The 13,411-nt window shown below is 60.3% G+C and overlaps 1 protein-coding gene across 2 annotated transcripts in view; it reads right to left on the bottom strand.

Annotated features, from left to right (window-relative positions):
- The window catches only part of HDAC5 (histone deacetylase 5), a 41,566-nt gene extending 28,268 nt beyond the window's left edge, over window positions 1-13,298 (bottom strand). For both annotated transcript variants that reach the window (XM_047756856.1, XM_047756857.1), the window contains exons 1-2: window positions 13,153-13,298; window positions 7,339-7,549 (exon numbers count right to left, since the gene is read on the bottom strand). In XM_047756856.1, coding sequence (XP_047612812.1) covers window positions 7,339-7,360 — 22 coding nt within the window. In that variant the 5' untranslated portion in view covers window positions 7,361-7,549; window positions 13,153-13,298. The remainder of the gene's footprint in view (window positions 1-7,338; window positions 7,550-13,152) is intronic.
- Between the last annotated feature and the right edge of the window lie 113 nt (window positions 13,299-13,411).

Raw genomic sequence — 13,411 nt, 5'->3', positions numbered from 1 at the left:
TCCCCGGCTCCCAGGAGCGGGCTATGGCTGAGCACTCCGGGGACAGGAAGGGGAGCCGAGAGGCAGGCGGGCTCTCTGTGTTCCCTCCCAGCCCTGGGTGACAGCTCTGGGCCCGGCTCCCTGCTCCTCCTTCCCGAATGAGCCGCCGGCAGCTGGCAGGAGACTGAAATAGCAGTTGGGGGAGGGCCCTGTCTATAAATAGGTGGAGCATGCTCAGGGAGCCGCCGGCCGGCTGCCAGGAGCCCGGGCCTGGCGGAGGCCCCATGGGGAGGGGGGGGGGAGGCGCGTTCCGCCCCAGGAGGAAGCGCCAGGCAGGGGGATGGGAAGCGGGGAGGGCCTGCACTCAGGGCCAAGGCCACAGAGCGGGGTGGCCGGAGGCTGGGCTGGGGAAGGGCCTGGGCCGGAATACCCGCGCATCTGGGGACAGCTCTGGCGCTGCTCTCGGCAGGCAAATGGCCAGAGACCAAAGAGCCATCCTCCGTCTTCCCTCTCGCCATCCAGAGCAGGTAAAGGACCTGGAAGAGTCTGGGAGAGGGTGGCAGACAGGGCCACCTGGCCTCACCTCGCATCTTCCCTGGAGTCCCTCTAACAGCCGCTGCGAGTGGATTTAACTTCTGCCCCCCTCGCAGAGCTGGGCGGCGCCGCCCGCTCAACCAGCAAGGAGACCCCTGAGCAGCAGCTGAATGGCAGCTCCCTGCTTCTCATTAGGGGTGTTGCCTCCAGAGGCTGCTCAGTTTCCTTCCAGGGGGGTGGGAGACATTTCCTGGGGAGGCCCCGCCCCGCCCAGGGAAGGGGACCCAGGAGCACCTGCGCCTTCTCAGGGCACAGGGAGCTCTTCCCTTCGCAACGTGCCAGGTGCAACGCGAAGAGAAGCACCTGCATCACCTGGTTTATTCTGCACGGTGACCTCAGAAGGTAGGTGCAGATGGGGAAACCAAGGCACGGAGAAATGAAGTCACTCATCCTAGCTCCTGCAGCTGCTTCAATGATAGGGCTGGAATGTCTGAAGTTCAAGTCTGAGCTCGAACTACCACAGCCCACTGCCTCCTGCACAGGGAGCATGCGAAGCTGCCCGGGTTCTGCTAACAGGTACAACAACCCCCAGTACCCAGGTGGGAAGAGATTTGGGTATGGAGCGCCTCTAAAAAGAGTCAAGGGGCTGCCAGCATCCAGCCCTTCCCCACTAGCCCCAGGCCTGGCAGAGCAGCCCTCACTCCTGGGGCCCTGCTGGGACCTCAGGCTAGTGCACCAGGGACCGCCTACCCTGCCCACTGCTGGCCCGTCCCTTCTCCTGAAGCTGTGCCTCCCACTGATACAGAGATCCCACTTGGCCTCCTGACCTCACTGGAGCCTTTTAATAGCCTGGTTATTCCTGGGTTTGTGTCCCCCTCCCCCTTCCTGATGTCACAGTTGCTATTTTGGAGCCCCCTCCTGGCCCCTCCTTGCCCCCAACTCTAGGCATGGAGCCAGGGACACCTGTCCTCTCCCTGGACTGGATGACCTCACCCTCCTGTCAGGAGCCCAGGAGGAGCTGGCCAAGCAAGGACACAGTGGCTATGGCTCCTGCCAGCCAGGGACAGCAGAGGGGCCTCCGGCCCTCAGGTGGAGGGAGCACATGGACAGGGGAAGTGGCAGAGATGGGCTTTCCCAGGCCCCAGGCCGGCAAGATGTATACTGGGGGAGTTGGAGATAAACAGGACCTAAGCAAAGATCTGGAAAACTGGTGATGCAGCAGTGCTTCCCACAGGGGCTGGAATTGGTGGACCTCTCAGCAGAGGTCCAGGGACTCTGTTCCCTACCCTTTGCCCCTGGCCAACCAGCCCCTCCCAAGAGCAAGCGAAGGGAAGGCCGAGGTCCCCTCAGCAGGGTGACAGGCAACAGACTCCAGGGAACCCAGAAAACTGGGGGCAGCAGCCTCTCCCAGCCAGAACTCCACCCATCCACGCTGGGAGCAACCAGAAGGGCTGGCTAGCCCTGTCCTGGCTCTCTCTGCCTGCCCCAGGCACAGGAGAGGACAGGAGGGGAGCCCTGTTCTAGAAAAAAGTGACAATGACTAAAATGACTCAAAGCAGTCCCCCCAGAACCTGGAGCCGTCAGAAACCTAAGGGAACAGAACTCCCTGTTTAGGGCAGTTAGGAGCACCCAGGAGGCTGGGCACCCAGAGGTGGCTGGTGCCAGGGGCTCGGGGCAGTTCCCAGCACTGTTCTGACTTCCAGGAACAGCTTGAAGTGGGCAGCGAAGTGTCAGACACAGTCAGACAACCTTCAGCCGCGTTCCCCGAACCCTCCAGGGGAACAAGAACGGAGGCCCGGGATGGGGACAAGTTCTTCTGAGATTCAAGGGCTGCAACAAAGTCTCCCTAAAGTCTAACCTCCATCCTTCCTGCTTCACAGCTCCTCTCCTCGTGGTTCACTTCTCTTCTTCATCCCCGCCCAGCAGCTCTCCCACGTGTCACCCACCAAGCCTGGGTTAGGAGCCGGCACGGTCCCCTCCAGAACCACAAAGACCTCGTTCCCCACCCTTGGAGGCTGGGCTTGGGCCTCCTAACCCTCAAAATCTGGAGAAGGGGAACCTAAGGTGGTTCCTCGAGCTCTTGGGGGCTCCAATTTCCTGGGTCCCAAAGGCTGGGATGGGGCCCTGACAAAAAGGGAAAAGGGAGAAAGCAGTCTGCTTTGTGCACCATAAAAAAAGCCAAGGGCTGACCAGGGTGTACCCCAGAGGGAGCGTGGGGTGCCAGCTGCACCGGAGCCCCAGAGACATCAGGTCGGCCAGCCCCCCGCTTCTTTCCTGCCCCTAGAGCCCAGTCATGCTGGACCCCGTCAGCATCACCGGGAGCTGCCATGTGCCAGGCCCCATGCTAGGTGCTGGCTAAACCCTCTCGTTTGAGACCAAGTCCAGGAAAAACGTGAACACCTCCTCTGGCATCTTCCTCACACCCGCAGGGTTGAGCCTGCCTCCTCTGATCTGCCCGGGCTAAGCCATCAACCCCTTTGGGACGACAGCACAGGGAAGTGGGGCATGGGGCAAATCCCAATCTAGAGTGAGCGCAGAGGTGCGCCAGGGGGCATCTGAGGGGAGAAGGGATGCCAGAGTCCACTGTCCAGAGCCCCACTGTCCAGACCCCCACCCCACGCCAGCTCTGGCCCACTTTCTCCTCCTCAGGGTGGCTGCCCGCCTTCCCTGGGGGCTCCGAGGCAGAGCCTGAGCCTGAGGCTGGGAGGCAGGACGCCGAGGTTCCTGGCTCCACCCTACGCCTATGCCCCAGTTTCTCTGGTCACCCAGAAAGGAGGGGGCAGCTGGGGAAAGGAAGAGGAGAAAGTGTGCAGCGAGCCGGGGGGTGCAGGCCGGCAGGTGTGGTCAGGAAGCTGGGCTCCTTCCCACGCTGGGGCCAAGGAACCTGGCTGCCGCCTCCTGGGGCCCTGTCGCCATCCGCACTGGCTTGCATGGCTGGCTTCCCCCTTGCCCTCTCCTCTGGGCAACAGCATGGAGGACAGGGCAGGGACCAGAGCGGGGCCCAGGTCCCAGAGCAGCTCCTCCAGGCTGGCCGGGCCGAGCCTGGGCAGGAGGCACATTCTGTCAGCCCTTTAGTCCCACTGAGGGAAGCAGAAATGAGCCATTCCAGCAACATAGAGCCTCGCTCCTTCAGCCCCCTTTTGCCTGAAGAGAAGCCAGACACCAGGGAGCGGCCTCCTCGATGGCCTCTGCCTGGGCTCCCAGGACTGCCAAAGAGGCCAATCAGGTCAAGTGCTGGCATTCTGCCCAGTCCAGAGGTAAGTGGATCAGCTCCCACTCCCCGGGGAAGACGGGTGAGCCCCAGAAGTAAATCTCTCGAGGAGTCCCCATTGCGGCTCAGCAGGTCAAGAACCCAACCAGCATCCATGAGGATGCGGGTTCAAGCCCTGGCCTTGCTCGGTGGGTTAAGGATCCGGCACCGCTGTGAACTATGGTGTGGGTCGCAGACGCGGCCCAGATCTGGCGTGGCTGTGGCTCTGGCGTAGGCTGGTGGCTACAGCTCCGATTCGACCCCTAGCCTGGGAACCTCCATATACCTCGGGTGCGGCCGGGGGGTGCAGGCCGGCAGGTGTGGTCAGGAAGCTGATCTCCCTCCCACACTGACAAAAAAAAAAAAGAAGCAAGTTTCTCGAAATCTCTACCTGCCACCCCTCACCCGGAATATGCTCGCTTCCTAACTTGTGTGTTTTAAGGGCAGGCATGAGCCATTTTCTATTTTTCTTCTGTTTCCCCACAGGCCAAGCACAGGGTTGGGCCGGTTGGGGATACCCAGCAGGGGTGTGCCAAATAGGAGAGCTCCTGCACTGAGAGAAACTGATGGGCACTGCCCTTCACCCAGGGCTGCTGCTCTGCCTCCTAAGGAAAGAGGTGCGAGCTTTCAGGGACTTGGTGGAGGGTGGGAGGCGCTCAGGGGCCGGGCCGGGGCACCCAGGCCCCGAGGACTAAACATTCTCATCCTTCCCACCTCCACCCCCAGCCCTACGGCCTCCCGGCCTCCCTGAGGCTCCCTCAAGGTGTCTCTGTGGGGAGTGGACACCCGCTGCTCCAGCTACAACTCGCGGTTTCATCTGACTTCCGTGGAGTCCAAAGGCATGTGGTTTCCAGGCTTCTGCCAGGTGCCCGACACTCAGAGCCCCAAGCCAGGTGCCACCCCGAGTTCTGGGACTAGCCGATGCTGAGCCCCTAGAAGCGGAAGACTGTGTGACGGTGCAGGGCCAGCCCTCTCCCTGGGCCAGAGCCACTGAACCTCCCCAAAGGCCCGGAGCCCCGGGCAAACTCATGGGAAGGGCCTCCAGGCGCTGCCTCCAAGCAAAGGGCCCAGCTCTGAGGCCTGACCACTGTCCTAAACCAAGGTTCCTAATCTGGGGGCCCCCCTCCTTCTCCCTCCTTCTGAAGAGAAGAAGGGCATCTCCCCCTGCTGGGGGGAGCCGGAAAGCCAGCCGGGAGGCGTGGCCAAGGCCATAGGGCCCCCACACCCAACCCTGTCCCCCAGCCCTGGCGCAAACAGCTCCAGGGGGATTCAGACCACATCCATCTGGAAAGGCGTCCCACTGTCAGCTGTCGGAGCTTGATGATCCCAGCCTTTCCCTGAGAGGGAATAAAATTCAAGGTGGGAAAACATCCTTCCTGAGCCACCCACGGATACCTCTGGGCAGCTCCTGTTCCCGTGGCCAGGGATTAGACCCCAGGCCCGCTGTGACTAGAGATGGCTCCGGGACGGGTCAATATAGTAGCTCAGAGGAACACCAGGCATAACCAACCCTGCGAGGGGGCATGTCCAGCAAAGATGGCCAAGGGACTGATGAGAAGCCACCAGGCCTCTCCTTTCCCTTCATCAGCCCAGCCTCCGAGAAGGAAGCAGGGAGTCAGGGCTTAGCAGCCCCCGCTCCAGCCCCAGAGTCACACCAACCTCTCCACGTCTAACACCTGGCACAGCCCCTGCATGGGGAACGAAGGCGAAGCAGAAGCGGAAGGGTCTGAGGTGGAACCACAACCCCAGGAAGGGGCTCATTAGCAAAGCCAACTTGGGGAGTCCCCTTCCTGGCTTGGCGGTGAAAGAACCCGACTAGGATCCATGAGGATGCGGGTTCGATCTCTGGTCTTGCTTAGTGGGTTAAAGATCTGGCGCTGCCGTGAGCTGCGGTGTAGGTCATAGACGTGGCTCAGATCCAGCATTGCTGTGGCTCTGGCGTAGGCTGGTAGCTGCAGCTCCTATTCAACCCCTAGCCTGGGAACCTCCACATGCCAAGAGTGCAGCCCTAAAAAGCAAAAAAAAAAAAAAAAAAGCTGACTTGGTGAGTCTCAGGGGGCCCAGTGGCCACTCCTCCACCTATGCCCGGGATAGGTCATGCTGGAAAGGGAAACGGGAAGGGGCACAGCCTTGACCAAAACAAATGTCACAAAGCCGGCCAATCCTGCTGCCTTCTGGCTTCCCTGGAGTCTGCTGGAAGGCCAGGGACCGTGGCCAGGACCACACATCAGTCGCCAGCACAGGGTCTTCAAAACAGGAAGCTGTCATGTCCAGCACAGTGACCACCGGGAATGAGAAGCGAGGGGGCCAGGGTTTCCCCCTGAAGCTGCTGCTCTACCATACTGCAAATGGCTTTCGTTTTTTGTCTTTTTCTTTTTACGGCCACACCTACAGCACATGGAAATTCCTGAGCTGGGGGTCCAATAGGAGCTGCAGCTGAGGCCTACCCCACAGCAACACTGGATCTGAGCCGCATCTGCTACCTACATCACAGTTTGAGGCAATGCCAGATCCTTAACCCGCTGAGCCAGGCCAGGAATCGAACCCACATCTTCATGGAGACAACGCTGGGTTCTTAACCCACTGAGCCACACTGGGAACTCCCTGCAAAGGGGTTTTTGTCTCTAGGCCCTAGTTTCCCTACCCCCAAAAGAAGGAAAACTCTCTTCCATCCCTACAGAACAAGATGTAAGGGACGGGATGGACTGGGTGAGGGGGGGCTCAGAGTTGAGCAAGATGGATTCTGACTCTGTTCAGAAGTCTGTGCAGAAGGAGACAGCCAAGGAGAGAAGGCAGCTATTACCCTGACCACACTGACCCAGGACCCCCCTGGGAAACCATGACCCCCCTGTCCAGCTCAGGCCACTTGGACACATCCACATGGGCACACACCCAGACCCACCCGTGCACCAGGCTGCCTGGAGTCCCACCCACAGACTATTTTGGCACTTCTAGGCAGGCTCCCAAGAGCAGAGGGGAATGGGAAATCTCAGAGTCAGAGACCCCAAACCAGAAAACTAGCATGTCCAGGACAGGGCTACCTGGACTCAAAGGAAGAAGCCAAGTCCCCTCTGCTAACATGTCACTGCAACCCACCCAACCCCACACAACCCAACACGGGCTCTGGCCACAGGCCCTGCAAACCTCCACCAAGAAAAAAGCATGGAACACAGAGAAACACAGGAAAAGAGGACACCACCACAAAGAGGAGGCTGGGCATTCAGCTATGACAGGGAACTTCTTCCAACAGCATCCCTGGACCACACGGAGAAGCTCAGGGACTCACATCCCCCTTAGCCCTGCCTGTGCTGCCGAACACGGCAGGGTGGCGTAACTTGAAGGCCCCCGAGTTGAGAGGGCAGGCATGGGGACGAAGTTGGACCAGGGCCTTCCCAGGGCCAGGCTGGACTGTGGCCCCATCAATTCCCAGCCCTACCCCATGATCAATAACTGCAGACTTGCCTCTGTCCTTTTCTCACGATGCTTCTCAGACAGTTGGCCTGGGCTGCATTCCCATACAGCCCGGTACACCCAAAGTCACCCCAAAGGCCCTCTCCAGCCTCCCAAGCTCTTACCCGACTCGGTGGGAGTGTTCATGCCGGCTCTGGGCCCACAGGAAGCTGGCGTTGGGGGCTGGGATGGGAGGGGGTGGAGCTGCAGTGATGTCAAGAGACACAGACGATAACAGACAGACGGACGGGACAGGAGCCCGGGGCCGCTGTGCCTCTAACGCCCATCCGAGGCCATCCTTCAGGGCGAGGCAGTCAGGCACTCAGAACAGCATCCCTGGGGAGAGAGGGAGCAGGGTTAGAGGTCCCCAACTCAGGAGACTGAGAGGCGAAGGAGACCTTGCAGCTTGTCAGTTTACACCCAGGGAACAGAAGAAGGACCACCCACCCAGGGGCAGAGAGGGAATCAGCGGAACTGGCCCAGCCCCTGGTTTCTTGTTTCTTTCTTTTTGTTAGGGCTGCAGCTGCAGCACATGGACCGTGCCCAGGCTAGGGGTCCAATTGAAGCTGCAGCTGCCAGCCTCTGCCACAACCACAGCAACGCAGGATACTTAGCCAGGGATCCAACCCACGTCCTCATGGATGCTAGCTGGGTTTGCAACCTGCTGAGCCACAAGGTGAACTCAGGTTTCTTCTTTCTAATTGGAGAGGCTGCCAGCACTCAAGGGAAGGGAAGTGGCCACAGTAGCCACATCCTAACAAACTCCTTTTCAGGTGACAATGTCCACTGCCAGGTGGAGGGATCTCAGAGACCCCTATGGGTGCCTGATGTGGGACGGAGCATGTACCAAAGGAGCAAGTGCAGGGAGGCCTCTGAACTCCGTCCGGGGCCACGGGGAGATACAGGGCTGACCTGGAGTCCCTCGCAGAAGTTACAGGAGAAACTGGTATCCAGGCCCAGGAGCCTGAGCCTGGACTCTCATCGACCCCTTGCTCCCTGATCCTTGTACCACTTCCAGCTCTGGAAACGGGCCGTGCTTCCATCTCGGTCTTATCCATTCAACAACCGGGCAGGGAAAGAGGGTAACAAACCAGCCTTTCTCTACCCATTAACCACGTTTCCAAGAATTTCGAAAGACAGAGACATTCATCCCACATCCAGCGCCCTCTGGACTGGGGGTCCAAGGCCCAAGCCTGGGGCCTCGCGGGTGTCGTATAGGTTGTGCCCTGGGCAACGAGGTCTGAAATCCAGCCCCTGCTCTGCCTGCCAAGCTACACAGGCTGGATCCACCCAGAATAAGGGACGCCATGTTCCAGGCTCTACAAAGGCACCAAAAGGCCCAGCAATGGGCCTGCTGAGGCCAAGACGGTAACAGAGAATGTCCCAGGACTACAGGACCAGAGTTTGCCAACTGCTCCCCGCTCCTCCAGCTCCCCACCCTCCCCAGCCCCACAACTCGTCCTCCAGCCTCAGACACTACGCACGCACCCACCTGGGCCCATCCCTAAACAGGCCAAGAGACCCACCCTAGACATGATCTCATTCATTTACTTCCAAAACGAAGGCAGGCCCTCCGACACCCAGTGAAATCGAGGTAGCAGGAAGCACCCAGATGAGGCCAAGAGGAGCTGGATGTTTAAACTCTTAACTCTGCTCCCCAAGCCAGGGACAGGCCATCCATCAGCCGTGCCCCTTGGCCAGCCCACCTCCTAGCAGGATTAACTCTCAGTAAGCTTTGCATTCTCAAGGACTTCCAGGCGCGGGGTCCATTTGGAGCCAAGAAGCCCAGGAATCAGACATAGCAGGGATACAAGAACACACTCGCACACCGTGCACACGCCATGCACACGCTAGGAAGACCTCAGGTCTTCCTAGGCCCGCTGGCCCCTGCTCTCACCCACAGGGTCTAGACTCTGTAGTTGGAGGAAAAGTGCACTCAAGACGCGGAGGAGGCAGAGCGAAGGGGCCAAACGGCTCCCAGCAGACACAGGTGTGGGACAGGGACAAAAGAGGCTGTGCAGGGCTGGGGCCACGCTCAGGAATGCAGCAGGTGGGGCTGCTGGTGCCCCGGCGGGGCCCGCGTGGGCAGGCAGCTCAGCCCGTGCCCACCCCAGGGCTGGCGCCCAGTCCTGCTCACACCCTTTCCCGTGGGCTGGGGAACACAGGTTCAGAAATTCCCACGATTCCCAGCAGCCCAAGTGACCCAGCCCATCTCCTTAGTGAAAGGAACCTCAGCAGCGGGGCACTCAGAAGGGACAGAGCCTCCGTGGGGCAAAAACTAGGTTAAGATCCGCCATGAGCCCCACTGGGTCCTCACCCCTGGGGAGAAGGCGAAGGGAGGGGCTCCTAGAACTCCCAGCAGGGCTCCGGGACTCCGTCTGGCCGCTCTCCCACCTCCCCCGTGCGATGCAGTAGGACCCCTGGGCCCTGGTCCACCTGCGGAGAGTGGCTGCCAACACCCTCATCAAGCCTCCTGAGCGAACAGGAGCCCCCAGCCCCGGGAAACAAAGCAGCGTTCACAGCCAGATCAGGACAGGTTGTGGATTTTTGTCTAGAGTGGGGCATGAAGGGGGAAAAGGGCAGCTTACTGGTTAAAAGCTGAGCTGTTTGGTCCCTCCTCGGCTGCTGGCCATTGTTACAGAACAGTCTCCGCCGGCAGTCAGGGACCAAGAGCTGTGTGCTTCCTGGCACTTCGAGGTCAAACCAGTGAGCAGCCTAGCTTCAGGACATCCCAAGCAGGCAGACCCCAGAGCCCTGTCCCCAACCCCTGAGAACTCTTTCTTCCAGTGAGACCTCAGTCCCACTCTGGGATCCAAACCCCGGAAACCAGTCACATCTCACCCTACAAGCTCATGGCTAAGCAGGGGGTGGAAGGGCAAAACCCCACCCACCCCCACTCCATTCTTGAGCAATAAAAACTCGGCAAAGGGTGGGTGGGAGGAGAAGGACAGACAAGGGAGGAACGTGAGGCAGGTGTGATGCCTCAAAGGCCCCAAGTTCACAACGCTGCCCCGCAGGTATTCCCCAAGGGACCTGGACTCCAGCACCACCAGGCAGCGCCTCAGCCAACACACCAGCTCTGGCCCTGCTATAGGCAGGCCCGAGCCCTGAGCAGGGGCCAGGAACCCCTCCCCAGGTCAAGGCAGTCAGGGGGACTGTCTGAACCAAATCTTGTGAGCCTGAGATTGCTCACGATCTGTGATGCACCGCTAAAGGCTTCATCAGAAAGCTACAAGCCCAGACATCCCATCCCTAGGCACAGAGGGCCTCTCGTCTTGACCTCTCTGACTGTGGCCGTGGCTGATCACTTTCCCAGCCTCCAAAAGCTTCCACTGCCTCGCTGCCTTCTCCCAAGCTGGCCCACCAGGAGCCTGGGATGATCACAGCCAGGCGGGGTGGCTGACTTCGATGTCCAGGCCCCAATCTAGGAGATGGGGGAGGGCAACAGAGAAGGAAAAAAGGCACCAGGCTGACAAATTCATTTCTGCAATCGGCCCATTTCTGTTTGTCTGCTCAGACGCAGCTCCAGGCATCTGCACAAGCCAGATGGAGGAGGCTGCTATTTCTAGAAAAAAAGGGGGGGGGGGCGAGAGGGGAGGGAGGGACAAGACGGAGGCAGAGGGCAGAAGACCAGGTCTGTTTCCCCTGAAACCTCAGGCACAATGATACCCCCACCCCAACACTACTAGACAGGGTCCCCATTCAAGAAAGGGCTGGGGCCGGGGCTGGGGGGAGGTGGGGTTGGGGAGAAGAAAGGCAGAGAAAGTTTAATTAGCCAAAGTCGGCTACAATAGGCCCCCTCACGGGCTGCATCAGGTTTTCATTCATGAGCAAGCAACAGTGCTCCAAAAATGCCGAGAACCGCCCCCCCCTCGCAGTCTCTCCCCCCTCCCCCACCAACAGGAGTGCGTCCTCCAGCAGGCTGGCTGAGCCTGATGCCGTGTTCCAGACACCCCTTCTCAAAGGGATGTGAGTAGGAAGAATTAATTATTAAAGAGCAGCTGGTACTTCGGCACCGACTACACTCCCCCCCAACTCCTAGCGCGCGGATGCCCCCTCCCCTGCAGAAACACAAACTACCCCCCCCCCACCACCCCATCCCCAGGCCCTATTTCTAAACACACAGCGAAGATGCCACCCCTAGGGAAGGCAAAGCGAACCTTTGTCTCTGCAGCTACTTGGAGTGGGTGGGGCATGTGATACAGCTGCCCCCCTCTCTGAATTACTCCATCCAGCCCCAAAGGAGGGTATATTGGAGAGGGAAGGGGGAGGCTGGCACAGAGCTAACATTTCTCATTCCTTGCCGCCAGCCCCCCCCCCAGATAAACTGCACCTGGTATCTGTCTGTCTGGCCCCTGGCATGCACACATATTCCCAGGATAGAATGGAGATGCTGGGGGCCCACCCCCTCTAATTCAGAGACCCCCCCCCCACACCTGCCTTGTCTGGCCATAGCCCAGATCCAAGTCCAAGGGGGAGACAGAGCAAAGAGAGGAATCAAGAAGAGGCAAGACGCAAACCAAGAGCTCCCCAAGCTTGCATTTACAAGGTACAGGAAGGAGGTTAGGACTGAAATGAAACAGCAGGCAGCCCCCTACGTGGCTCATCCACCATCCCCAGCCCAGCCCAGCCCAACCCAACCCAGCATCTCAACAGCCAGCACAGGTTCAGGATCCCTGGCACCTGGAACTCGGACTGAGGACCCTCCAAACCTGAGGAGGCCCAGGGCAGGATCCAGCCCCAGGCCCCAGTCCTGCAAAGTAGGCTGGTTAGGGGTCCTTCTGGCTAAAAGTCCTGAACCTCCCATCCTCTGCCTCCTTTTGTTCCTATGTTCTGACTCCATCTTTCCCTCCCAGTTGGACCCTGAACCCAGTCACCACGAGCATCACTTCCAATCGTCAAAGCTAATTCCAGGCCCCTGAAGCACAGTGGTCACTGTCAGAGTCGTGGCTCACTTGAGCACCCCCAAAAGCAACTGCAGCTGCTAACCTCCCTCTTTTGGGACACATCTCATCTCAGAAGGCCAACAGGGAGTATCAGGTGGTCACCTCCTCCCCCCAGAGGGGTGCTCCCACCTTCCCCTCCACCCCACTCCACTAACCAGACTCCCAGATTAATTACTTATTACCCCATCAGGTCTCATCTTCCCCAGGGCCCCAGGGAAGGGTGGGGTTGGGAAGCAGCCTCCCCCAAGTTAAAAGGCACAGGCAGTGTTTCTCCCTCCATGAGACACAGATCCAGGATGAAAAACGGGGGGCATTCACCCCAGACAAGTAGGGGGGAGCTTTCATCTCCCAGCTTCCTCACTCGGGTTCCAGGGTGTCAGACAGGAGAAGAGGGTGGGAACAAACGCAATAACGCCTCAAGGGGGAGGGAATGAGAATAATGGGAGAGAGAAGTAAGGTGGGCCCGCAGGCCCCCTCCTCCGGCACCGAAGTCAAGGACACAGAATCGAGGATACCTTCTGAGGTATGGGGAGAAGCGCTGCGGGGTGGGCAGCGCCCCTCACCTCAGAGTACCAAGAAAGGGTGTCCAGCGAAGAGGGGTCGACACAGAATCCGGCTGCAAGGCTCAAGTCGCTCTGCAACGCACCACGCGCCGCCCCGGAGAGGGCAAATCCGACTGCCCCGGCCGGTCTCCCAGCCATTCGGGGGTGTGGGTCGCGGGAAGATGGGCCCCTCCCTTACCTGCAGGGAAGGCGCCCCTACCTGGGAGGGGCTGGGAGGGGCGCGCGCAGTAGCCCCGAGGCCCGGCTCCCGGGCCGGTGATGCTCCCAGGGGGCGCCGGTTGGCACCCGGGCGCCAGGAGGAAGGAAGGGGGGCGCGGATCGCGGCGCGCGCGCGGGGAGCCCGCGGGCAGCGACGGCTGGAGGAGGGGGCGCCGCGTCGCGTCCGGGGGGCTGGGGGGAAGTGGGATCGGGGGTGGTGCAGCGCGCTCACCCCCTGCGGCTCGAGCTCCGGCTTCGCAGGCGGCGGCGGCAGCAGCGGCGGCGGCAGCAGCGGCAGCGCCTCCTCGACGGCTCCTCCATCTTTGCGGCAGCTCCTCCGGCTCCGCTCGCCGCCGCCACCAACAACAACATTCGGAGACGTCACTCCCGTCACGTGACCCGACCCAGAGCTAAAAATAGACCCAGACCCCCCCCAGTTTCAGCCACCACCAACCCCTCCCCTCCTTCTCGGCCCTCCCCGCGGGGCGGGG

This window comes from Phacochoerus africanus, chromosome 14 (assembly GCF_016906955.1).
Source record: "Phacochoerus africanus isolate WHEZ1 chromosome 14, ROS_Pafr_v1, whole genome shotgun sequence".
NCBI lineage: Eukaryota > Metazoa > Chordata > Mammalia > Artiodactyla > Suidae > Phacochoerus > Phacochoerus africanus.
The sequence above is the reverse complement of the archived record's forward strand: the minus strand, read 5'-3'. Positions and strand labels throughout refer to the sequence as shown.